This window comes from Arvicola amphibius, chromosome 9, assembly GCF_903992535.2.
Source record: "Arvicola amphibius chromosome 9, mArvAmp1.2, whole genome shotgun sequence".
Taxonomy (NCBI): domain Eukaryota; kingdom Metazoa; phylum Chordata; class Mammalia; order Rodentia; family Cricetidae; genus Arvicola; species Arvicola amphibius.
In genome coordinates, this window is record NC_052055.2 from 121,790,669 (window position 1) to 121,817,438 (window position 26,770).

Below are 26,770 nucleotides of genomic sequence, written 5' to 3' on the forward strand. Positions count from 1 at the left end.
ACATCCCACTCCCAGGGGAGCATGCCCAGCCTCTCACTCCCACAGGGCCAGCTAGCATCGGAGCAAATGGAAGCAGGCTGTGGAGACACACACTATCGTCCCTCGCTTGGAGGTCTGAAAGTCAGGGATAAGTCTGGGACCACCCAGGCTATGAAGCACAACTCTGTCTCAGAAACAAACTAATAAAAGACCCCAAAACAACAAAGGGTAAATATGAACTTCCTAGGTACCCAGGAGAGGGCACAGGTAGTTCTCGGTGTTCTGGGTCCACTCAGGAAGGGGCTGGGGGCCCATTGGAGCATCATGCACAGAGCTGTGCTAGGGGAAGCTGGAGCCCAGGGAGCCGTGCCACCAGGGCCCAGCCTGGAATGATGGGGCCCAGGGAGCCGAGCCACCAGGGCGCAGTCTGGAATGATGGAGGAACCCAAGTGGAAACTTGCAACTTTTATTAAATATTCATTCACCCGTTTGCCGCCGCCACCCAGAGCAAGAAAAAAATAATTATCAAAATAGAATTAAAAAACCAAACCACAAAACAAATTAAACCTGATCCCCAGCAGTCTAGGTACAGGCTGCTCTCTGCCTCTCTGCCACAGACAGAGCAAAGAGCCACTGGGGAGCCGTGGCCTGGGAACCCACTCCAGCCACAGGCCCCTGAGGAATTAATTCTGACTGTTGGCAGGGAGTCCCTGGTGCCAAGTGGCTAGGCATCTTGGCCAACCCACCCCCAGGAGGTGGTTATTGCTGGGAGACGCCGGGCTGGAGAGCTGTCTACCTTTCCCCTGGTGGCAGACCGGTCAGGGTGGAGGCCGGTCCTCACCCACCTAGTCCCCATCTCTTAGAGAAAGGGAGTGGACAGAAGCAGATTTTCCCCCAAGGGAGGAAAGCAGGTGTCCAGGGCAGCCTGGTGACCACACTGGTTGTCCTCGGGCCCCACTGTCTGCTGCCTGACCCTCGTCTTAGGTGTGGCCCACAGCCCTTTCCATTAGAGGCCATTTTCCTGCGGCCCTCTCATCCCAGCAGCCTATGTGGTCATCTTCTTGGGGTCAGCCACAGCCAGGGCCCCAGAGGCAGGGCCACCTGTGAGCGTGGCACCTTCTCCAGAACTGTGTGGAGCCGGTCCTATTGGGTTCAGCAGCCACTCTCTGACACTGTGGTTTCCAGAGTCACAGTCCCTTCCTGCATGGCAGCGGTGGCTACACTTATGGCCTCCTCCAGGGTCTGCTGCTCCTCCAGCTGTGAAGAGGGTGCGCAGGAAGGACAGCGTGAGACCCCAGCCAAGGCACGTGTCCTTCTAATGTAGCCAGGCACCTGCGCTTTCTAATGTAGGAAATTCCCCGATAAAAAGTCCTATTAGGCATGGTCTAGGGAGACCACAGGCTGCCTCAGGGTCAGAGACACCAGACAGCTTATAAAAGAGTAACTGGCTGGGTGGTGGCACACACCTTTAATCCCAGCACTTAGGAGACAGAGGCAGGTGGATCTGAGTTTGAGGCCAGCCTGGTTTTTAAATAGCAAGTTCCAGGACAGCCAGGGCTGTTACACAGAGAAACACTGTCACCAAAAACCAAAACAAAGCAAACACACAAACAAAAAAGAGTAACTAGCTAGAAATGTCCTTGGAGGGAAGGTACTCCAGCCCATTATCTCCTGGGTGAAGAGAAAGACTCAAGAAGATAGGGCTTGCCTCAGTCACTCCCAAGACAAGGATGTCCCCACTCTCCCTCAGACGTGTGGATGCTGGCAGAGAGGAATCCGAACAAGGCTTCACGTCAGGGACCCTTCCCTCCATTCTCTACCCACCTGCACTGCGATGTGTGTTCCGTTAGCTGTGGCCAACAGCGCCACCTGCTGATGATGAAGAGACGTCACACTTGAGTCCTCAGTTACCAGGGCCCCAGAGGTAATGATTGTGACCTGAAAAGACAGAAGGGAAGACGGTCCAGCTACCTGCAGCCCCTACCCCTTCCCCATGCAAGTAAAAATACTCCCAACGGAGAAAACCATATGGGTCAGATTAAGCAGCTTGGGCTAAGAATTACACAAGGTTGGATCTTTCTTCAGCGAGGCTGGCAGTGTGGTAGTGATGGTACTGGAGACTGAACCTCAGGAGTGGCACAGGCACAGCAACCACCACACTACAACCCTAGTCCTTAGCGCTGAGTAGCTGGGATTACAGATGCAGGCCACTATGCCTACCCTGTCCTAGACACTGTCTGGAGATGGTCTGTTTTAAAGATGAAGGTTGCTGAGGAGACTTTTATTTTTGAGACAGGGTCTCTCTTTGCGATCCTGTCTGTTCTAGAAATTGCTGTGTAGAACAGGCTGTCTTCAAACTCACAGAGCTGCTGCCCAAATACTGGGATTAAGGTGTGCATCACACTCCTGGCCTTTATTTATTTATTTTATTTTGTAATAGGAACTGAACCTCGGACTTCGCCTATGCCGACAGGAACTCTGCTACGGAGCTGTGCCCACGCCCCTTGTACTCTTTAGCTTGAGACAGGGTCTCACCAAGTTGCCCAGTTGACCTTACACTTGTGATCTTCCTGCCTCAGCCCTCCAGGTAGCTACAATTACAGGCCTACGCCACCTGGCCTGTCAGGGAGACCTGTGCTATCTTCCTCATGAAATGTCTTGATTGGTTCGGACTGCACATTTAATGCCCCCATGGGAAGGAACACAGAGAACAAGCAAACTGCCTGGTCATACGGGCTGAGTCTGGGTGCCATCGGCGCTGACCATGGTGACCGTATGTGTGCCAGCTGTGGCCAGTTCATCGTGGTGACTGGGGATGGTGAGGGTGGTGCTGCCGTGCTGAGTCACCACACTGATGGCACTCCCCAGGGCCTGCAGGTCTTCCGGGGACAGGCTGACCTGCCGACAGGAGGGAGATGAGCTGGACGGGGCATCAGAAGAGGGCTGTGTGAGCGCACCCACAGGCCACCTGCTGCGGGAGCTTGGCTCACAGAAGCTGAGAGAGAGAGAGAGCTTGGCTGGAGACCAGGACCACGACTCAGGGCCATGGCTGCAGAGAAGACCACAACGGGCATCCCACCGGCACTTCACTTCCCACTACTCTGCCCTAGGAGCCGCTGCATGCAGGCCAGGATCTCCACCTGCTCACTCTGGAAGGAGAGGCGCACTAGACAGTGAGGTATGGCCAAGGGGCAGGACGGTCTGTGACCAGCGACACTGGTAGACTGACGTGGCCCCTCTTGAGGGCATGCACGTCATGCAGATGAAGAGCAGCAGCCTCAGAGAAGGAAAGACTGGGAGGAGCAGGTCCCCTCAAGGACCACAGGGTCCCCTCAGTCTTAACTCTTTCAAGTCCATAAAGGCAAAACAGGAGCATGGATGGTGGTGAGGCTGAGAACTTCAGGGCTCCCCAGAGTCCCCAGACTGGAGGAGCCATTCTGAAACTGCTCCACCCATCCCCAGGGTCTCTACCTGCTGGGCACCATCCTGAGTGATGAGAGCCACCTGGGGGGCCCCATCTTCCTCGGTCACCATGGCTACTTGGGTTGGGATGTCATTGCTCTCTTCCTTCACCTCCGAAAGGTAAGCAATGTGGGCTTGTTTGGTTGGTGGGCTTTCCTCAGCAGCAGAGGCAGCTAGGAGAGGAGGGCCCAGGCTGTCACCTGCTGCCAGATGCCAGGAGAGGCCCTGTGGGCCCCACCTCCCGCTTCCGGCTCCCTCACCCTCCAGCTGCTGCTGCTCATACAGGGCCTGCTCACTCTCCTCGGTGGCCTCCAGCTCCCCATGTGCGCTGCGCTTGTGCATGGCCAGGGTGGAGGTCTGCCGGTAGGTCTTGCCGCAGCTGCTGCACGTATAGGGCTTGCAGTGTGTGTGCACCACGTGGTGCTTGTACAGGCTCGAGTACTCAGTGAAGCGTTTTCCGCAGCCTGGCACCGTGCAAACATATGGCTTCTCCCCTGAGGACACTGGGCTGTGAGGGGGTGGGAACTGGGGCTGGCAAGGGGAGAGCTAAGGGGACAGGGCTAGGGACAGGGCTGGTGAGGGGAAAGCAGAGGGGCTGAGGACTGAGACTGAGTGGCAGGGGTTGGGGAGACAGGAGGGCATGAGAGTGGGACCCCTGCACCCAGAGACAAGGTAGAGAGAGCAAGGTCGGGCTCAGAGAAGGGGCATTCTAATGTGGGGCAGGCGGTGAGGATTCGAACAGGAGATAGTGGGGCAGAGCGAAGTGTCAGGGAGGAAGGGAGAAATGGGGCGCATGGTTGAGAAACAATGGAAAGCTGGACAAGGGGTGTGACCCTGGAAGGGTCAGGACACAGAGCCGTATGCACAGTAGATGCTCGGAGGGGACGAGGGTGACATTTCACTGTTTCTTCCAGACCACTCCTGACCCTGGCCTCCTTCAAGAGCTCAGTGGGTATGTGGCTAGGAACTGTCCAAGTCCACAAAGGGTGGGCAAGACCTGTCAGATTAGACCCAACTACCAACAGGGAACTGTTCACGGGAGGTGACAGTCATCTGGGGGACCCACCCCAACTCAGCCTGGAAGTAGCTGGCAGAGAAGGGCTGGAGCTGAGAGGTGTCCCAAATCAGAAGCCTACAGAAGGAGATGGGGCCTGGGAGAGGGCAGTGCTCACATGCCAGCTGGCCCACCTGTATGGATGCGCACGTGATTCTTGTAGTTGGTGGCACTGGTGAAGCCACGGCCACAGTGGGGCTCGGGGCAGGTGTAGGGCCGCTCGCCTGTGTGGGTACGCACATGTACTTTCCGGATGTTCGATGTGGTAAAGGAGCGGCCACAGCCCTCAAAAGGACACCGGAATGGGCGTTCACCTATGTAGACAGGGATTGGAGGGGAGGCTCAGGAGGACCAGGGCAAGAAGGGATGGCCCCTGGCCGTTGTGGACAGTGTGGCGGGGCCCAGCCTACCTGTGTGGGTCCGGACGTGCTTCTGCAGGTCTCCTGAGGTCTTGAAGGCTTTGCTGCACAGTTCCTCTGGGCACTTGTATGGTTTCTCACCCGTATGAGTACGGACGTGACTTTTTAGCCCATAGCCTAGCCATGTGTGGTGGGAAGTGAGAAGAGCAGCCAATGGAACATCATCCCTCAATGCCTACCTTATTTAGAGTCTCTCTATCTAAAGTGATATTTTGGAAGGCCCAGGCCAACCTCTGCCCTGTCCTGCCCAGGAAAAGCCCACAATGCCCTGTGATATTCCCTAAGGCCAGATGGAGACATTCCAGAACATGCCATTCAGAGGAGCCTAGAGAAGCAGGACCGAAGGGTCCTTGTTTCACTGGGAAATCAAAGCTAGAAAGGCCTCAGCCCTCTGCGGCCCACAGCTGGTGCTGTCAGAGCCTATACAAGAGGCAGACTTCTCTACTCGTGCCCAGCCTCTCCTGAAGGCCCAGCCCCTACAGGCTCTTACTGGGAGCAGGTTCTTCAGAGAGCACACATCCCAATGGTTTCTCTGGGATAGCAGTTTGAGCCTGGCCACCTGAGGAGGTCCCTAGGTGGATCTGGAACCCTTTGCACTCAACTGGAAGCAGACCGTGTCTTCATTCAGGTGTGTTACCTGTGGCAAAGGCCTTTCCACAGCTGGGGAAGTCACACCTGTACGGACGGTCACCCGTGTGAGCTCGTTCATGGACCTGTGGAAAAAAGCAAACCCATAACTCAGCGCTCAGTGTGATGGGGATGGACTGAGCTCTTTGGTTCTCCCTCATCTGTGTCCGGGCTGGCTTCCTTTGAACATGCCTCTTCCCTCCAGCAGGTGACAGGAGGCTGGGGCAGGGCAGTGCCAGGGCAGAACTACAGTCTCCCAGGGAAGAGGACAGGGCTAAAAGTTGTCAGTCCTTACCTTTAAATGATGGGCAGTGGTGTAGAGACGGCCACAGCCCTTGTAGCCGCAGCGGAAAGCTCTGTCTCCAATCTGCTGCCCTTTGCCATTATGGGGAGCCGAGCTACCATGCAGAACCTGAGAAGAAAATCTTGGTGTCCCTAAACATACTCCCTGCGAGGATGAGAAGGAGGATGCAAGCCCCAGCTGGTGGCCGGAGACCCAGTGAACAGAACTGAACTTCCTGGGGCAGGAGCAGAAAAGCTGAGTGCTCACGTCTTCCAACACAAGCCCCAGACACAGAGTGAGCTGAAGTGGCACAAAGCTTCAAATCTCCAAGTCCACGCCCAGTGGCACACTTCCTACTGCGCCTTCTAGGTGTCCCCAGATAGCACCACCAAGTGTTCAAACACTCTCACTCAAACCCGGAGCATGGCGTGGCTCCATGTGACCACAGGCTGGACTTGAGAAGGGAAGGGCTGAGACAAGAAGACACACCAACCCCTTGGACTCAGCTCTTTGGTTCTCCCTCATCTGTGTCCCGGTTGGCTTCCTTTGAACATGCCTCTTCCTTCCAGCAGGTGACAGGAGGCTGGGGCAGGGCAGTGCCAGGGCAGAACTACAGTCTCCCAGGGAAGAAGACAGGGCTAAAAGTTGTATATATATATGATGTGTGTGAGAGAGTGTCTCTGAGGCAGAGAAACACATCTAGACAGGCAGGGACAGACAAGCAGGCATCCCACATGAGAACAGGGCTAGCATGGGCATGGTGCAGCCCTGATGGGTTAAGTCTGAATGTTACAGGGCACCTAGGAGGATCTCCCAGATAGCTGGGAAGGCGGGAAGCAGGGTTTCTGGGATGGCTACACTTGAACTAGGCTGAGTTAGAAAGCTGACCACACACACACTAGGAGTCCGGGGTTCAGAAGCAAGTCCTCTTCTTCCCAGTGGGAGATCCTGCTGGGGGGAGCTCACACAGCAGGGACAGCGGGCAGGGGTCAGAAGTGACTGCTGAAATCACCTGATCCCACTTAGTTTACTCTCTCAGCTGGGGTCTGGGAGGCAATGACTCTCCTGAGCTGGACCAGGCAGTGGCAGAGCCAGCACTGACCTCATGCCTCTCGTTTTAAATAAAGCCCCGTTCTCTTGGTCTTTAATATTCCCAGGGTCGTAGTGGCTGAAAGGAGCTGTGAGCGAGTGGCCTGAGGTAGTTTTGTGCTTCTTTTTGAAGAGGCAGAAGAATTTCCTCTTCTCTTATATAGCTTATAAAACCAACTCTCCCAGCATGCAGGTTAGCCAGTGTTTGGGAAACTGCCCATCCACCCAGCTCTGTGGTTGGCCCAAGGGGAGCACACCCATGGTCCACAGGTTTCTGTTCCTATTCTCAGCAGGGAGGACAGCAGGTCCAGCAGAGGCTCTGGAGAACCAGAGCCTTCTCTCAGGGCTCCTGTTCCAAGAATCCTAGTTGCCCTGGTATACGTGGCTTGCTCACTGCCTGCTGGGTTTACTTCCCCAAGCGACTAAGTAAGTCTCAGAGAGGCAATAAATACAGCAGCATTTTACTTCAGTGGATGGAAAAACCTAATAAAAGACACAGGCAGAGCTTTCCCATAGAGCAGAGGATTATCACGGCAGCCCGAGTGGGCCTGGGTCTGCCTTCCTGTCACACAGAAGCCACTGCTCCCTGGGCAGCCTTCCCTCCTCCGGCAGTATAAACAACAGTAAGTGCACACAGCTGTCTGTCATGGCCCCAGCGGTCAAAGGCACTCATGGGAGAAGACTGGCAGGAGCTGGGGTAGAGGGCTCAAGTGAGAGCAGCCGTGGCTGTGCCCAGGCACAGGCCTGCCTGTTCTCTAGAGGTGAAGTCCTACGCTTTGCTTTGGTTTGATGGATATTGTATGGTCCAGGCTGGCTTCAGGCTCCTGTCTCCAAGGCCAAGGGCTGGGATTCTAGGCTCAGACCACTACACTTGGCCACACAAGTAAGGTTTTGGCAGTGTCAAGAGGTGGTAGGCAGGTGAGGCCCTCTATTCTCCCGAGCAAAGGCAGTACCAGGCTCTGCATGCTCACCTTGTTTGCATATTGCTCCAGGGCCACCACTGTGTCTGTGCTGAAGCCCTCTTCGTCCTCGGCTGCCAGGTCCTCCAAGCCCACCTCTGTCTGCACAGCCAGGATGGTGCTGTCCGACGGCTCAGACACAGGGTGATGAATGTAGGCGGTGGAGCCGTCTTCCAGCTGGACAGCTTCCAGGGCGCTGGGGTCATAGCCCTCTACAGGGCACACGAAGTTAGTCCTGATGCCACACAGGAGGAGACCCAGCTGAGACCCTGACTTTAAATTGTGAGTGGCAAGTACACCAATGGGGGGGTCAGTGTGGACTTTTCAGCCTTCACTGTGTGACCTTTCTTTTGTTGGTCCTTCTGGGGCAGTCTCACATAAGACAAGGCCTCCCAGGGTATAATGACGGGACTCACCAGCTCCTTGAGGGCCTGGTCCACTATCTTAGGATAAAGACCTGAACCTCTACTCTGATGAGTCCCCAGTACTCCGGCCTTGGTCCTCGCCCCTCTGCCGTTTCCCAGGCTTCTTGTTCCAGTAGATCCTTGATGTCACCTCCCACCTCCACTTCTGCACTTGCTGGTCCTGTCTGGAGTGCTGAGTCCAAGCTGCCACTCCTCTACCCCATTTCCCAGCTGCTTAGACTGTGGCTAGTGACCCTGGACGGCTCTACATAACTGCATGTTGGAATCGTGAAAAACTGGGCACCACTAGGTGTTTCTATGTGTGCAATGGCTAAAACCTGATTCAAACAAAACGTGTAGGGATCTGGGGCGCTGCTGGAAGGCCTTGCTAGTGCTGCAGCATGCGACTCCATTGGAGCCTCAGCTCTGAATACACAACACAAACCAGCCCCACCTGAAAGACCCAGCCAGCTCAAATTCAAGACCATGTCATAATCTGCAGCTTTAACTCTTCATACAAAGTGAATTACAGAAATAATTACTAAAAATAGTATTTTTCTATTGTATCAAGTATCAAGTCAGTCTACTTTGGATTATATTGTGTTACAGATTTGATTTTAAAAATTGTGGTTTGGCATGGCAGGGAAACCCAGAGACAGCTGACCCAAAGCTCACAGACTCTAGTCCGACAGCTAGGGAGCCTGCACAGGACCGACCTAGACCCTCTGCGTGTGGGTGACAGTTGTGTAGCTTGGTCTGTTTGTGAGGCCCCTAGCAGTGGCACCAGGATCTGTCCCTGGCACATGAGCTGGCTTCCAGAACCTATTCCCTGTGGGGGAGATGCCTCAATCAGCCTTGATGCACTAGGGAGGGGCTTGGTCCTGCTTCAACTTGATATGCCATGCTTTGTTGATTCTCATGGGAGGCCTTACCCTTTCTGAGGAGTGGTTACGGGGTAGAAAGAAGGTGAGGGGAGGTACTTGGAGGAAAGGAGGAGTCAGAGAGTCCGAGGAGTCAGAGAGCACTGCATCCTCTGGAATTGGAGCTACAAGCATTTGAATGCTGCCTAACTGGGGGTGCTGGGAACCAAGCCTGGGACCTCTGTAAGTGCAGGAAGTGCTCCTAACTGCTGTGTCATCTCTCCAGTCCCCAAACTGTGCATTTCTTTATGATTCACTCTCAGTGACTGTTTATGCGTCACTGTTAATGTTACATACCTATATATCTAGGGCTATGTACAATTTCTAGTGCAAAAAGGGGTCAGAATGAGAAGAGGCTGGCACAGCCGAGCACCCGAGGAGTCTATCCGCCCTTGCTGTGTGCAGCCAGTTCACTCAGGACAGCCAGCCGACAGCTGAACAGGCCGTCTGACTTTGTTCTGCTGTGTATGCTCCGGCACAAACACAGTCCCGAGGGTGGACTTCTTGGAACCACTTCCAATCTAAATGATTATTCTTTTGTACGTTAAAAACTATTTTCTTTTGGGTCTTTGAGACAGGCTCATTCTATAGCTCCGGCTAGCCCAGAAAACACTAAGAAGCACAGACTGCCCCTGAGCTCCTGGCAATCCTGCCTCAGCTTCCTAAGCGATGGGAGTGTGGGATGAGCCACTACACTTGCTGGGGAGCTTCCTTCACTGCTAAAGATGAGCAAGTTTCTTTTCCCTGGCTTGTGATAGTGCCCTCGGGTCCAATGCAAAGACATAAGTCTTGATGGCTGGTCTGGTGCCAAAGTCAGCACCAAAGCCTATGCCAATGTTTAAGACTTGCCGACATCTTATGACAGAGGCAGCTGCTTGTGTGGTCTGCCCCAGGGAAGGCGTGCAAGGCTGCTCTCAGGCAATCAAGGCTGTGTCTCCAGGAAGACAATGCTTGTGTTGACTGCCCAGCCCCAGCCAGTTCTGCCTCTTCTTTCCCACCAGGCATGCTGACCATGGCCCACCTTTGGGTGTGCGGTGTATGTAGGCCACGCTGCCATCCTCCAGCTGCACAGGTTGGCCATCCTCAAAGGAGAAAGACTCTGTAAAGGGAGCAACACCAACCATCCTCAGGAGCTTGCAGACATGGAGGGTGCCTCAGGGAGGGCTGCCAGGCCTCCCTCTGAACAGGGATGTGCCAGGACCCTCACCTTTCTGTATCGTCACCTGGTGGATGTATGCAGTGGTCCCGTCCTCCAGCTGGATCACTTGCCCTTCAAGCAGCTTCTCTCCTGGGGAGGTGGAAGCAGAGAAGTGGGCCAGGCCTGACGCAGGTCTGCCACATGCTTGCTTGCTTGCTTTGGTAGATGCCTACGGAGTCTCTGAATTCATGCCTGTGACCCAAGCATGGGTGACATTCACCATGTTCCCTCATTCCCTACTTCCTAAGCCTCAGTCTGGAGGCACTAAGGGAAAAGACATCCTACCACGGGGTAACCTTCAGGAGTCCCCTTCGGCCACTGACCCAGGAGTGCTCTCCTCTAGTGCTCCAGCCAGGCCTGCGGAGATAAGGGCCTCTAATCTAACACAGAGCTGCTGGGGTGGAGCTGTGTGTAGAAGGAAGAGTGTCCTGAGACCAGGGATGATCCCAAATGCTAAAAATTCAGACCAAAATGCAGACCAAAGTAACACAAAACACACATCACCTCATTTTCCCTGTAATTATGCCAAACCTGGGGCCTCCAACAAGGCAGGCCTTGGTGTGGGCAGCAGCTATAATGGGCTCTGGAGCCAGGACAAACCTCCCGAGTATAAATTCCAGGTTCTTACTCATTGTGTGACCCTGGGCCACTTATTTAGCCCATGTCTCAGCTTCCTGTTCATATTCTTAACAACCCTCCCTTCCTTATATGGTAGCTGTGAGGACTGGGTTTCCTGGGAACATGCCAGGGTATGGTCAGCCCTCCCTGAACTTCTGGGCTCACGATAGCAAATCTACTGAGCAGTTTGAAAGCCAGTTGTGGTGGTGCACACCTATAACCCCAGCATGTGGGAAGTGGTGGCAGGACCAGGAGTTCAAGGTCAGCCTCAGCCAGGACTACAGGAAAGACTTTCTTGAAAAACAAACAAAAGAAATGGAAGCAAAGCAATAGGAAGCCATGTGTGTATGTGTGCACATGTGTGTGTGTGTGTGTGTGTGTGTGTCTGCATGTATGTGCCAGAGATCTACCTTGGGTGTTATCCCTCAATAAGCCTTCCCTTGTTTTTTTTTTTTTTTAAATATTTATTTATTATGTATACAATATTCTGTCTGTGTGTATGCCTGCAGGCCAGAAGAGGGCACCAGATCTCATTACAGATGGCTGTGAGCCACCATGTGGTTGCTGGGAATTGAACTCAGGACCTTAGGAAGAGCAGTCAGTGCTCTTAACCTCTGAGCCATCTCTCCAGCCCCCCTTCCCTTGTTTTTGAGACACTAACTCTCACTGGTTGACCAGAAGTTTCCAGATTAAGCAAGGCTGGAGGCCAGCATCCCCAGGGAGCCTACTGCCTCTGTCTTCCAGCAGTGGGATTACACGCATGTACCATTCATCACACGCAGCTTTTTATGTGGGTGCTGAGAGTTGAACTTGGGTCCTCACGCTCACCTCACGCTCACATGCTGAAAGAGCGAGCAAGCTGCCTAGCCTGAGTGTCGCTATTATGTTTTGGGCCCACTCACTCTCATCTGAGCCATAACTGATCTATGAAACGTCAAGCCCCATGTCCACCCCCACTCAAAGCATTTCTCTTTACAGGATCTTGCTGTGACCCAGGTGACCTGGAATTCACTGACCAGACAAATAAGGACCTCACAGCTGTGTGCCCTCCTCTCTCTGCCTTCTAAATGCCCAGATGACAGGCGTGGGCATCATGCCAGGCTTTCTTCTCTTTTTCAGTGCTGGGCACTGAACCTAGAGCCTTGTGCTAGGCAAGGGCCTCACTCATGAGCTGTACCCCTAATCCTTGATTTTATCTTTTAGACAGGGTCTCGATATGTGGCCCAAGTTATCCAAATTGACAATCCTCTTGGGAACACAGATGAGGGCTACTGTGCCCTGGCTGATCTGTGGGCTTTCTTACCTCTTCTTTTCTCTCAGACAGGCCGTGTGTTGCCCAGGTTGGCCTCACAGTCATCACAGAGCTGAGGACAACCTTGACTTCCTCCCATCCTCCTGCTTTCACTGCCCAAGTTCTGGGCTCACAGGAGTGAGCCACCAGTCTGGGTGACTCCTGGAATTAGACTCACATGCTCCCTGCTCAGGTGGTCCTCTCAGGAGGGCAGAAAGAGGAATGGGAGTGAGAAGAGAAAGCAAGAAGGGGAGATCGACAAGTTCATGCCAGAGACGGGTTTGCTCCTTCCTTCAGAAGGTTCCTCTAAGTCAGCCGAAGCACCAGCTGGCTTCGGCTGCCATGCCCCAGCAGGGGAATCCCCAACTTTGCCCCTAGAGGGAGTCTTCTTGGGTTCTCTTATAAAGGGCAGATGACTCACCAGTCATGGTCATGGAGTTGTACACAACCTTGAATAACAAATGTCTTCCTGTTTTGGAAAGTTCTGGAAACTACAGGAGGGGGGCCTGGCAGGAAGAAGTGGGTCTCTGGGGGTCAGGCGGTGAGTGTGTGCATTACTTCCTCCTTCCTGTCTGCCATGAGGTGAACAGCTCTCTCCCACTACCCACAGGCTCCTGTTTGCCATGACGATCTGCCCAAGCAGGAGGTCAAATGACTATGAACTGGACACCTTTAAACCGTGAGCCAGAGTAACCTTTCCCCTCCGTGTCATTTCTGGGAGGTTTTCATCACAGCAAGGCAGAAGAACTCACAGAAACGGGCACCAGAGAAGGTGGGTGCCGGCTGTGCCCATGGTGTAGATCTTAAGTCTCGAGAACATTTTGTGGGAGGGCTTTGGAAAAGTTTGGAGAGGCAAGCTACACAAAGCTTAGGCTGCTGTAGGTAAACTTAATGAGCAGTTCCTGTGGGAGTTCGGAAGCCCAGGATGCCAAGAGGCCGTGGTCAGCTGAGACCAGGCTCCCGTGGTTTCAGATGGGAAGAGGAATTCTAGGGGACATGGACTGGAGAGCCATTCGCGGTACATTCTGACAAAGAACAACGTCCATGTCCTAAGATTTTGAGTAAGGTTGAGTTTAAAAGGAAAAGACTAATTATTTTGGTGAAGGAACTTTTTAAAAATGTTTAAGTGACATTTATTTGTGTGTGTGCATGTGAGTGTGTACAAGTGCACACTCTCATGTACACACTGCAACACGATGGAGAAGGCAGGGAACAGATCCAAGAACGATGGCAGAAAGACACAGAGAGGTGGAGGAGGCGAAGGCTTAACTTACAGAGGGAAGATTTACGAGGAGCGGCTTCTGGGCCAGAGAGCTCACTTCTTTGCTGTTGTGCCCTTTTAAGACAGGGTCCCACTCTGTAGCTCAGGCTAGTCCCAGTCTCCCGCGTGTAGAGATTGTAGGCCTGGGGCTGCCTGACAACTGCTTTTATTCATTCAACGACCGATTCTCTGTGGGAAGCTGGCACAAGGGAAGTCACAGGGTCTAAGAGAAACACAGCCCCACCTAAATTCTTTCTCTCACGGGCATCACCAGAGGGACAGGACTTGTAACAGAAAGTCAGAGTTTGGGGCTTTAGCAGCATTGTAGAGAAAACACATTGGCAAGAGAACAATCCTAGACAGGCCACAAACCACAGACAGTTTCTAACAGGCCTCCCAGAAGCCTGGCCACCTCCTCAAGAGCTTACAGATGTCATCTAGGTGTGTCTTACATCATTATCAAGAAACAAAATTTTACCTTTAATCCCAGCACTCGGGAGGCAGAGGCAGGCGGATCTCTGAGTTCGAGGCCAGCCTGATCTACAAGAGCTAGCTCCAGGACAGGCTCTAGAAACTACAGGGAAACCCTGTCTCGAAAAACAAAAACAAAAACAAAAAAAAAAAATTTTAGGCTGGACATGGTGACGAGCATGTCAGGAGGCAGAGGCAGGTGGATCTCTGAGTTTGAGGCCATCCTGGTCTACAGAGTGAGTTCTAGGACAACCAGGATGACACAGAGAAATCCTGTCTCGAAAAACTAAAACAACAACAAACAAACTAATAAAGAAAGGAAACAGTTTTAAATGAGAAAATAAACAGTTAAACAGGCGGCACCTGTAGACCCAGGCACGGAAGCCCAGCCATGTATTGAAAGGGAGGTGGCAACATGGCCACAGGAAGAGCCATGCTTACCGCATTTAGGAATGGTGGGAGGAGACAACAACGCACGGGGCATGTCTGAGAATGCTGGAAGAAAGGAGGAGCACCCTCCCTAAAGGAGAAGCACCCCCCCCACCCAAAGGCCCCTATGCCCAACAACACTCTGCTGGCTCCACACTCGCCTTGATTTGAACTTCCTTGACAGAGGAGGCAGGATGCCAGATGGAACACACGACTGCTAACTAAGTCTGAATTTCAAACAAACTTTCATTACGAGTATCCCTCATCTGAAAATCTAACGTCTGCAATGCTTGAAATCCTAATGCCTTTAGGAACGTGCAAGCTCAGGTCTGTGCAACATTCCAAACCCAAGTCTCCAAAACCTGGCACATGTTGTCTGGTTCTGAACACTTGCATAAGGGATACCTCATCTGCTCTTAAAACTCTTTAAAATTCACTTTTACTTTTATTTAGGTATATATGTGCATGGGGGTGCTATGTATATATGGGTAACCTCAGAGACCAAAAGAGGGTGTTGGATCCCCTGGAGCTGGAATTACTGGCAGTCGTGGGCCGTCCAACATAGGTGCTGGAGACCCAACTCGGGTCCTCTCTAACTGAGCCATCCTCAGCTCCCCAGTCTACTCTTAAGGACTGTGTAGAATTGTTTTATGATTTGATCCTATAAGCACATGGCTCATGCAAATTTGAGGACATACTTATACTACCAAAGAATCTGTTACTTACCTGCAACTCAAATTTCTTTGTGAACCCAACATTTTTATTTCTGGCACCCGCTAATGTCAGACAGTAAGGCACGAACTGCACACTGGGGTGCCCCCTTCTGAACCTAGGGTATCTGGCACATGGTAGAGACTCAGGAAGACAGTCCAGGGCTTGCACTTTCCTGAATTAGGGTGGTGAACTGTCTTTATCTAGGAAGGACCATAAACTGGAATAGTTGTGTCTGAAAGCAGAGGCCTCGGCTTGCAGGTGAGCACTTGCTCGCCCATCCCACGAGGGTTTACTCTAAGGAGTTCTCTTTCCTCAAGTACATATGAGACCCTCACACAGAGGCTGCTCCGGGCAGGGACAAGCAGGCAGTGACGCTACTGGAAGCGGCTGAGACACAGGACTCTGAGGTCCCCGGCAACACTCACCTTTGACAGCTTGCTGGACGTAGGCTGTCGTCCCATCACTGAGGGTCACCGTCTGCAGCCCCAAGCTTTCCATGACAAACTGCCACTTGTGCCTTCAGACATGAAGTTGGCTTCCGGCCACCAATGAGGTCAGAGATTTCCTTCTGGGTCACCAATCTGAGAAAATGGACAATGTCACATAAAAAAAGATTCATAGCTTCCTCCTGCTGCAATGACTGAGGCCAGCCAAGAACACACAGCCATGTTTCCAGAGAACTAAGTGGGTTCCTTTGGGAAGTGTACAAAATACACACACGGAGCTCTAGATGGTGAGCGTAGAAAGAAGCACTCCGGTCAAGCTGCATGTGAAGCCAAAGTCCACGGATCTGAACCCTTTGAGATTCGCTCTCTTTAAAGGCTGCAGGCAGGCAGCCTTGCCTTGTTTTCTGAGCTTGTTCAGCATCTTCCCTGTGCTCAGACCCATCCGTCCACTGGCACTGTTGACCATCCTCAAGGAATAAGCAAGTCTCTAACAGAATTCACAGTGTCCCCACCCCAAGGATGGCAACTGCAGCCCCCCATGGCAGGTCATCCCTGAGGACTGTCCTCCTAACAGCTGCTGACCTATCTCAGGGCAGTACCACTTCTCAATGGTCAGATGCCACTACCCGTGTGCTCAGATAGTCTTGATGGCTTCTGGCCCTTTTTTCTAATAGGCTGTGAGAATAACATTAAGACAAACAAGCAAGACAAAGCAAAACAACAAAGCACAAACCTAAACACACGGCTTCACAGATTCAAGCCCAAGGGCTTACTGAGTGAGAAGCCGGGGTCCCTCCTCTTCCTGGGCTCACCTCCTTCACTACTTGCTGTCACCATAACCTGCGTTCCACACAGGGCTCTTCTGGCTTTTTTTTTTTCGAGACAAGGATCCTCTGTACCTTTGGTGCCTGTCCTGGAACTAGCTCTTGTAGACCAGGCTGGCCTCGAATTCACAGAGACCCACCTGCCTCTGCCTCCCGAGTGCTGGGATTAAAGACGTGTGCTACACTCAGTCTTCTAAGGAGGCGCACAATCCCTTGCTGATGAGGTACCGAAGCTAAGATAAAGCCACCCGCCCAAGGACCTACAGCTACCAGCCGCTGACAAAGCCTGCCTGGCCAATCTAGCTATGGCCTCCACAGCTCCTACTGATGAAGCACTCAAGACACAACCTCACCCCAGTCTTCTAGGTCTGCCACAGGGGAAGAAGGAAAAGCTGGGAGCATGTTTCCCAAAACAGCCCTTCTTAGACCCAAAGAAAACCAAATCTATCCTCCCTTTCCACCCTCCCTCTTTTTGCCCACCCTTCCTATACTGGGTCTTAAACCCAGAGCTCATGCACACGCATGCTCCCAAATGCTCTACCACCAGCTGCCTAGCATTGGGCACTGGTCTCAAATCCAGGCTGAAGAGCCTCGCCTACTCCCTTTCCTCCTCATGCCTCCCAGCACACATCTTTAAAACAATCAACTGCTGTTGTCTACCTTCCCAGTCTCTGAGTGTCTTCCTGAAGCAGGTGACTTCCCGGGTGAGAGAGATGTCTCAGGGCTGCCTGGCACCTGACAGGGTCCTCATTTTTCCTTTCCCCTTTTCTTTCTCCCTCTTGTTTAAGATATGATATGTTGTCCAATGGTCTTGAACTTGTCATTCTTCTGAACAACAGAGATTATAGTCTGTGCACTGAGTCTTGGCATGTCAAGTCTAAGGGATGAGAGTCTTGACTGGCAGCCACCTATCTGCCTTTAGCCTCCCTTTCCCTTCTTTAAACGATGGTTCTTCTGAATCCTCCTACGCTAGCACTGAACTCCCAGGTGACCACAGAGGCTGTCTGACAGTTCCTGCCTGCACTGGGCGGGAATTCCGAGATGGATGGAGGAGGTGTGAGTTTACCAGCCCGGCAGTGACCTGAGCTGGGGAAGGAGGGGAGTGGCCAAGAGTGCTAACAAGGGTCAGACCTAAAGCAGCACTCCCCACTTCCTCAAAGCAGCATCCAGCCAAGTTCTGGGCTCCCCTTTCAAAGCACGAATTTAGCCTGTTGGCGGAATGCAGAAAAATCACGGAGTAGACAGATACGGGGTGCAAAAGCTAGGACAAAAGAGCACACATGCTCTTGTGTTTCCCCTCTTCGCAAAGGTTCACTCTGATCTGGTCCACATCCAAACTTCTCACAGATGAAAAACGTTAGTCAGGGAGGGACAAAGGCTGATGGAACAAGGGGCAAACAAATCAAAAACAGATTTGGGAGAGCTGTGCTAGCAAAAACAATTCTGTATTTGTTACTACAGAAAAGGACTTCGGTGCACATCAAGACGCAAGCTTAATTCTGTAGTTTCTAAACGATGAGGAGAGAAGAGGAAATTAGTAACAGAAAACTGCATTGCTCTACTGAGATGTAAAGCATTTACACAGGCCTCTGTCAGAAAGCACATCGGCTTTAACAGCCCAGCTCACGTTTGCATGGTTATGTGGCTATTTCAACTGCAGAGATGGGAGCTAGTCAAACGAAACGAAGTGACTAGGTGGAGTGGATCATTCCCAGTTCCTATGGGCAGGGAATGTGGGCCCCTAAGCTTACAGAACAGAACTCATTTCAAATAAAATGAAATCTCAGCTACACGTTGAAGCAGGATCTAACACCTCAACTTGTGACAGCCAGCATGATGATCACTGCTGGATGGATCTCAGCCTCACTTCTTATTCATGAAAGTCTAGACTTGAGGCCTTTTAGAAGATTATACTAATGCTTAGCATACCAATAAGCAAATCGGCAGAGGTACAGACTAGAGGCGGCAGAGTAAGCCTTTTCTTATTCAATTATTTTTCCACGGAGCACAGAAAAACTGGGCTGGTGCTCAGTCAGAAGCCTCACCCACTGCTGACCATCACTCGTGGTGCTGGAAGGTGCTCCACACACCACCAGAGGAGAAGGTAAGGATCGGGTTCACCCCAGATATGAATTCCATAAGCTACAGTAATGGCCTGCCTGCAAGCACACCCATTGGTACAGTAATGGGAGTAACCAACCACCCCTTGAGTGGCATGCCTTTAATCCTAGAACTTGGAAGGCAGAGGCAGGTTATCTCTATGAGCCCAAGGCCAGCCTATACTACACAGCAAATTCCAGGCCAGCAGGGATATACAGCAAGACCCTGCCAGAAAGAAAGAAAGAAAGAAAGAAAGAAAGAAAGAAAGAAAGAAAGAAAGAAAGAAAGAAAGAAAGAGCAGAGTAATGGTCAAGGTATTCAGCCGTGGTCACCACTGCTTGACGAGAGCCATTTATGTGAAGAATGGCATATTCTATCAGCATTAGGAGGAACAGGACACTTCCTTAGACACCATTTTATCAAGACATCAAAGTGGAACAATCTGCAAATTCTTAATAAGGAAGAGAAAGTAGCTGACCTTCAGAAGGAGAAAAAAGACAACGGATAAAAGAGCTTGTTAGAAAGATCAATAGTTTGGGGAATATTTTAATAAAAGAACTGTGAAATATATTAAAAACATAGACATATGCTGGGTGTGACAGCTCATGCTGTAAATTTACAAGGGTCATACAGGAGGATCCCCAGGAGGTTAGGGTCAGCCTGGGCTACACAGTGAGACCTGTTTCAATAAAGCAATAAAGAAGGCAAACGAGTTAGAGAGACGTCTTAACACGAAGACGTCCAACTGAAAACCAGTCGGCACTGGGAGACTATTAGAAGAGTGAGCCCAGAGCACCGGCAGCATCACACAGGCCAAGGGTGTGGACAGACTGACGTGAACGCCTACCCTCTGCCGCTGGGCATGCAAGAGGGGGCAGCCTCCAGGGACCACACTCCTTGTTTATCTAGATGAACTAAGAACACATCCACAGACATGTTTATTCAAAGTTGCCTAAACTCACAGAAGCCAAGCAAACTGTGGGACATCCTTACGATGGAATAGTTAGTTTTAAAAAATGTGCATGTGCACGCATATGTGTGTGTGTGTGTGTGCATGCGCGCACGTATCTGAGAGCGTGTGGAGGTCAGAGGCTGGAGGCTGACATCAGGAGACTTCCTTAATCACTCTGTGCCTTACTTTTGAGAAAGGCTTTCAGGAACCTGAGACTCACTGATTGGCCAGAGTACTGAGGATCTGTCTGTCTCCAGCTCCCCAGGGCTGGAGCTACAGATGCACACAGCTGCATCCAGGTTTTAAGCAGGACCTGCCAGCAGTGCAGCTCGCTGGTGGCTCACCTGAAGAGCTCCAGGAGGGGAGACTCACAGGCCCCAAACCATGTCCTGTGTGGCATCAGCCCTTTACACATGGCAGTGCTCCCAGGTTATCACTTACGAACCGAGGAAGAAAGGAGGAAATTTATTGTCAACATGATGCCCAGGCAAAGCTCAGCGGCCTCGAAGGCTCCCACTCCACCCACACGCTGTCTTGTTTATTCTGAGCCTCAAATTCATCCATATCCACAATGGGAGCTGAGAGGACAGGTCCTTTCTAGCCTAAGGTGGTCATTTAAAAGAAGGGAGGCCAGGAACTGTGGAGCCACACAGCTACGTGTGGGCAGAGCCCAGGCAGACTCCCGACCTAGCTTCTCCTTCTACAGCATCCGCGACTCAGTGCTAGCCAAGAAGACAGTTACTAAGGCCCCACAGATTTGCATACTGAGCTACTTACCAACAGCTCTATTGGCTGTTTAAAACCACTCACAACTAACATGTTTATTCCAGGACAGCCAGCGCTACCTAAAGAAACCCTGTCTAAGAATAAAAAAACGTGAATTCCACCCAGATGTGGTAGCACACACCTTTAACCCCAGCACTTAGGAAGCAGAAGCAGATGGATCTATGAGTTCCAGGACAGCCAGGGATACAAAGAGAAACCCTGTCTGGAAAAGAAAGAAACAAATAACAACAACAACAACAAAGCTCAGGTCATCCTCTGTTACATAAATTTGAGCCCAGCCTTGGGAAGGGGGGAATGAATTCCTAATCTTACCCTCTCAATCTGACTTTCCAAACTCGTTCCCCTCACTATGAGGGAATTCCATCCTTCGGTTGCCCAGGCTACAAACTGGAGTTGTCTTCAACATCTTTACTACACATTCAATCTATCCATCTGTTGGTACCTCTTTGAAAGTAAGTCCACAATTCAACAATTTCTCTTTTACTCCTTTACTTTGGATCCAAGCCATCAACTTTTCTTTTCTGGACCACTGCAGGAGCACCCCATCAGTGCCCACTGCAGGAGCACCCCATCAGTGCCCACTGCAGGAGCACCCCATCAGGGCCTGTCCTCCTACTCTGCCCCATACAATTTAGTCTCAACATGGCAGCTAGAATGAGCTTTCATAATGTAAGCCAAATCATGCCACTCATCTGCCTAGACTCCTCTAGTGGCTGGTGGCCTGTAAGACCCAAGATCTGCGCCCAATCTACTCTGCACCTCAGCAGCTCCGCTTTATCTCTTGTCAAAATGCAGCCATTTCGGTACCACAGCTGTACTGGCTGGCTCTTCATGTTTTTAGAATATACAAGGCTTATTCCTGCTTCAGGGCCTTTGTGCTTGCTTGTCTACTGTTAGGAAAATAAATTTCCCTCGGATATATGCCAGGCTCATTTCTAACTTCTTTCAGGTCTTTGCTCAAATGTCATCTTTTCAGCAACAAGTTCCTTGCCACTCTGTCTAAAACAAGAACCCTGGCCACTCTCTATTCTGTATTTTAATGGTTCCAATTGTTTTGTTTGCTTTACTGTCTGTCTCTCCTGTCTATTCCCCAATGGGCAAATTCAGTCTCCTATCCCTAGCACCTAAAAGAGTACTTTGCATACAGCAGACAAAATACTTATAGGATGGATGGGTGGATGGATGGATGGATGGATGAACACCCATCCCTTCAGGACCTCCAAGCAGGTCAGAAGGGGAAGATCCTTGTTGCACCTGGGCTCTCAGGGTCCCTCTCACTGCCTCACCTGTTCCCAGGTCCAGTCCAGCTATTAACCACCAGAACCCTCTCCCGAGCTGGGGAGCAGGGCAGCACCAGAGCCCTCTCCTGATCTGGGGAGCAGGGCGGCACCAGAACCCTCTCCTGAGCTGGGAAGCAGGGCGGCACCAGAACCCTCTCCTGAGCTGGGAAGCAGGGCGGCACCAGAACCCTCTCCTGAGCCGGGGAGCAGGGCAGCACCAGGGCAACAGGTTCTTGTTGCTAGGAAAGCACAGGTCCCAGACCTCTGCACAGACTTCTGCAGAGGCTGATTTTTAAATTTAGCCTTCTGATATCTCACAAACAGAAGAGGTCAGACACAGGGTAGAGATAAATATCATACTCAGTCTAGGTAAGTCCCAATTCAGAACTAGAGGCTCATTTGATTGGAGGCGTTTTCTGAGGAACAGGGCTAAATTTGTACTTATTCATCTAACTCCTCCACCACCATCTCCTGACGTAGATTTCCACACACAGAAAAGTAGACTATTCGAACTTTCACAGGCCCAGTGATTTCCAACAGCCAGCTAGCGACCCTGGTTCTGTTCTCCACTCTTACCCAAGCAGTTCATGGAGCCATTTTCTTGAAAACAGTCTGTACAAGGCAGTCCCTGCCTGTTACCCCTGGACCCCAACGCCTCTACAACTGTTTACTTATCGTGTGTGGGTGCACTCTCCTCAGAAGCATGCCACGGCATCTGCGAGGAGGTCCGAGGACAACCGGGAGGAGTCAGTTCTCTCCGACCACATGGGTCCTGGGGATCAAACTGGGGACACTGGGCTCTTTACTCACTGAGCCATCTTGCCTGGAGTCCAGTGTCTTCTCATGTACCCCAAAGCCCCGCACTGTTAGCCACCCCTCTCAAGAACAATGACTAAACAGAGTGGCATCTGAGTCCCACAATGTCTGGCTGCCGGCATGCTGAGGGCTCTGGGGACGGAGGCTGCGGCTACAGGTTTGTTTCAGAGCCCACTCAGCGCAGTAAGCAATGACTGACTGACTGACTGCTTTTACAGACAAGAGGGAGGATTAAGATACCAGAAGATGAAAGGATCCAGCCTCTATTCTCCAGGAAGCCACAGGGCGGCTGGTGGAGGAAAAGAGTACACGCATAAGGCAGATTATGTCCTGTACCCCAGGAAGATAAAAGCAACGGCGCAGGGTGCAGGAGCCTTCTGAGGTCCACCCTCAGAGTTCTGGGTTCTCACCTTCTGCTGTTTATGGTTATACAACCAAGACTGGGCGAATAGATGCTGGGCACGGTTCTTTAATGTCGTATCTGCTACTCACCATCCGGCTTCCAGTGGGAGGGGAACCAATGACTTGGAAAACAATAGGGCCAATTCAGTGCCCGGGGAGGCTGACAACACATTCTAGCCTCAGAGGATCTGGAGCAAAGCTACTGCATAAGAGGCTGAGAACAAGAGTGTGTTCAGGAGACAGCCAATCAAGGCTGAAGCACTTCCCAGGGCTCTCTCCCTACTACCTGAAGACAGGGACTCTTGGGGCTCTGGTCTCCGAATCCATCAGATGTACCCAAAGAGTGCAGTTCTCAGCGCAAACCCGAGGCATAGGATGTCTGCCCTGCAGGCCTGAAAGCTGCAGCCCCAGAATTCAAAGCCCTGGAAAGCGTGAGAGCAGAGCTGTGTGGGAGGGAAAGTCACGATGTCGTCAGCTGAGACAGGCGGGAAGGAGCCTGTGTGGTGAGAAAGAGGGAAGAAAGAAAGGCAATTTCTGTCTGAACACGAAGGGGATGAGATGCAGGGTCTGAGCGGGGTGTAGGCAGAAAGGTGGAGCCCTAGAATAGGCAAGGGTATATAGCCTACGAAGGGAGGGACTGTGCTGGGCAGAAGTGACTCATTTCACAGAAACTGTGCATATTACAAGGTCACTAGAACTAATTAGAGGTTTCAGGGGACAGGATGTGGCTGGGATGGCAGAAGTTAGGGGAGGAGCAAGGATGCACACTGAAAACAGGTTTCCAATAGCATAGGGATTCCTCGGGTCTGAGAGCTGGGAGCGCCAAGGTCCTAACTTTGAGCAAAGAACAGACACGGGGGCTGAGACTATGGCTCAGTGGTGCAGTGCTTGCTTAGCACTGCAGGTGTTAAAGTTAAGTGGGTCCAGGACATGCTACCCCAAAGTTAACTGGGTCCAGGACACGCTACCTCAAAGCACAGCGATCTGAAGCCTTGAGGACCAATATCTCGCTCATCTTCTCCTCCGAAGCAGGTCATAAGACCATCATGGGCAGATGCCCTCCCTATGCCCAATGGATAAAAGCACCCTTCTTAAAGATGCAGGCCACAGGCAGGAGCCCAGCCACCTGGAGCTTGTTACGTGACCCCACCCCCATCTACTGCACTCCCATGGGCTTCCACTCTTCTTGAACCATCCATCTTCATCAAGCCTAGAATTAAGATATATAGGTGTAAGCCTCAGGTCTTCACCTCCTTCGCAGAAAGCTTTCCATGGGGGAAGTTACGCTAAACAAACATACGCTCTTCACTCGTTAGTCTGGCTTTTGTTGCATGAGCCTCAAACAGGGATTTTAAGAAGGTATGTATGTCTCTCCCACCGAAGGGACAGGGTCTTAGGGGAAAAGAGGTCAAAAGTCACAAACAGGATGAGAAAAACCATGAAGTCGTGGAATAAAGGGCGCTAGAAACCCTTGTGGGTCTCAAAGTGAGCTGATGAATCTAAGAATTTAATGAAGTTTAAGAATTATGAGAAAGCAAGGAACAAGGGTCTGAGGAGAATCTAGGAAACCAGAAAGTGAAGAGATGAGAGACAATGGAGTTAGTGGGTTTTCTGAGATGGTTCAAAGGGATGAATTCCAGATCCTTTATTAAAGCAACTCCCAGGAAAAGTGGGGGAGGGAGTGGCGATGGAGATAACTAATACCTCAGACTTGTGAGAGGTAACACGATTTTATATAAAGCTGGATATACAGTAGCTGGTGAGGAGCCGTGGAAGCTGAAGTGTGAGGGGAGGATCCCTCATCAGTCTGGGACAGGGACTCCAAGATGGCAGCAGTAGTGACTGGCATGGGCCAAGTGCTCATTGTCTGTGGAGTTCCTGGCACCCAGGACTTCACCCATAACAGCTGCCATACCTTAAAGGTTTTCTGTGGACCAGCAGTGGTGCTGAACGTCCTGCATGTGTTATTGCGGGCATTTTTACAACCCTCTCTTGGCAGCATAGTTACGGAGGGGTCGGGAGCCTTTAAAATGGTATGCCGAAAGTTGCACAGCTGAATGGCCAAGCTTATGAAGTCAACAGCGCACAGGGAAAGCTCTCTGCTACACTGCTTTCCCAGATGGGTAGAGCCCGACCAAGGGGGCATGCGTGTGGACAATTAAGTGTAGGATCGTGAGAATGAAGAAGAATGAAGCAAGTGGACTCTGGGGCACTTCTAGGGCAGAGTACACAAAAGCCCTCTAGTTTTGTCTTGACTAAGAATTGCGGAACTTTAATCGGAAGAAACATCAGGGAGCATCAAACTCAACCACATCACAATATTGACCAGCCGCTGAGGTCCAGTCTAAGGAAAGGACCGCTCCCAGGCTCCCCAAGCCCAACACGACAGAATCTGGACTTGAACCTGGGACCACACACTCAACCTAGAATCTTGATGCCTCCATTGATACACTTCATTCCATATACTCTTCAGCACCACCATGGTGGCGGTGGTGAGGGGCTTACGTTATGTGCTGATTGACACTGGAGCTTGGGGGAGTCAAAGACGGGTGTCAGTGGGTGAAGATCGCGAGAGTTATGGAGATGAGTTGGGTGGGAAAGTACCGGAGTCTGAGTTCCAGTGGTCAGGAGAGTTTTGAACTGTCCAGAGGATAGTTTAGGGGTGACTAGGGGCTGCGGGGATCTGGGAGCTGTGTGATCACTGTATCAGAAGTGAAGCAGGGCTGGGGTTAGCAGTCAATGAATCAGGGGTCACCTGGTAAGGTCTGCGGGGCAGTGGGTGAGGTGTGTGTCTGGGGTCAAAGGGGTGGAGGCGGGCGCGGTCACGGGGTGGGGTTTGGGAGCCCTGGGGGAGGAGTCCAGGGCAGAATGGAGGGGCAGGGACCCTAGGTGGGGGTGGGGCCAGGCCGCCGTCCCGGGAGGCCCAGCCGCCCGGCCATGACCCGAGGAGGGTGGGCAAGACGGGCTCCGGACCTTCCCGGGGCCCCGCGTCCGCCCGGCCTCCCGCCTCGGGGCACGGTGGACCCACTCTTCCCGCGGCCACCAACCTGACAGCCCCCGAGGGCGACTCCGCCGACAGACCGCCATGCACCGGGCCCTGCCACCAGCGCCGGCCCCGCAACCCGCCTGCGCCATAGCCCGCCCGCCCGCGCGCGGCTTGCCTCGCGCGATATCCAGGTTCCAGGGCGGCCGCACTTCCCTCTGGCTCCCGGCGCGGCCTCCGCCGGGCCCCGGAACCCGGATGACCAAGCGCGGGGCCACGCTCCAGCCCGCCCCCCTCTGCCGCGCCGGCCGGCCTGTTTATCCCGGTTCCCGGGCCTCCGGCGAGCCTCGGAGCTCCGCCCCGGCTTCCCTCACTGCTGGCTGCCGGGTGACGCGGCCTTGCCAGCCGGGGCGCCCGGGGAGGGCGTGATGACGTCACGACGCCGGGTGGAGGCCGCGGTCGCTATAGCAATGGGTAGTGCTTGGTGGCGGGCGGCGGCGGGAGGCAGCGCTGCAGGAGCCGGTCCCCGGAGGAAGCCGCGGCAGATACCGGTAGGCGGTTACCGAGAAGGACGGTGCCAAGGAGCCTCGAGGACACGGGGCTCCGAGGGCCGGTCCTTCCCTCGCCCGGTCGGACGGCGCCCCGAGGGATGACACCCCGAGGGAGGCTGCTCCTCAGCGCTCTGAGAGAAGATGCCCTGGAGGACAGCTTCCTGAGGGACCATCCTCCCTGCGGTCCCCGCCGTGTCCAGTGTTCTGGCGGACAGTGCCTTGGGGAGCATGCGTGTTTGTGAGAGATGGTTGCCTGTCTTCAGAGGAAGAAGGGCCCTGGCGTTCTCCCAGAGGGATCCTCCCCGAGACATCGTACTCCGTGAGGAAAGCCGCCCTGAAAGCCCTTGCTGAGGAATGGTGCTCCCTCAATCCTGCTTTCCCTGAGAGGTGACGTTCTGGTGGATGGACACTGAGGTACAGCCCCCTGCCAGTCCTTCTCAGGTTCTCCGGCG

At 52.5% G+C, this 26,770-nt stretch overlaps 1 protein-coding gene across 2 annotated transcripts; it reads right to left on the minus strand.

Moving 5' to 3' along the window:
- Positions 1-1,098: 1,098 nt before the first annotated feature.
- On the minus strand, positions 1,099-26,119 carry Znf76 (zinc finger protein 76). Of its 2 annotated transcripts, none has more exons than XM_038343482.1 (14): positions 25,946-26,119; positions 15,604-15,759; positions 10,404-10,484; positions 10,218-10,295; positions 7,885-8,084; positions 5,837-5,953; positions 5,552-5,627; positions 4,906-5,031; positions 4,630-4,809; positions 3,702-3,935; positions 3,451-3,614; positions 2,713-2,877; positions 1,804-1,917; positions 1,099-1,236 (listed from the first exon to the last, which is right to left on the minus strand). In XM_038343482.1, exons 2-14 carry the CDS (start codon positions 15,674-15,676, stop codon positions 1,132-1,134), a joined length of 1,713 nt encoding a protein of 570 aa, XP_038199410.1. In that variant the 5' UTR covers positions 15,677-15,759; positions 25,946-26,119; the 3' UTR covers positions 1,099-1,131. The 2 variants fall into 2 exon arrangements, with proteins under 2 accessions (XP_038199410.1, XP_038199409.1); XM_038343481.1 differs by having other exon boundaries at positions 25,832-26,119.
- Positions 26,120-26,770: the final 651 nt, after the last annotated feature.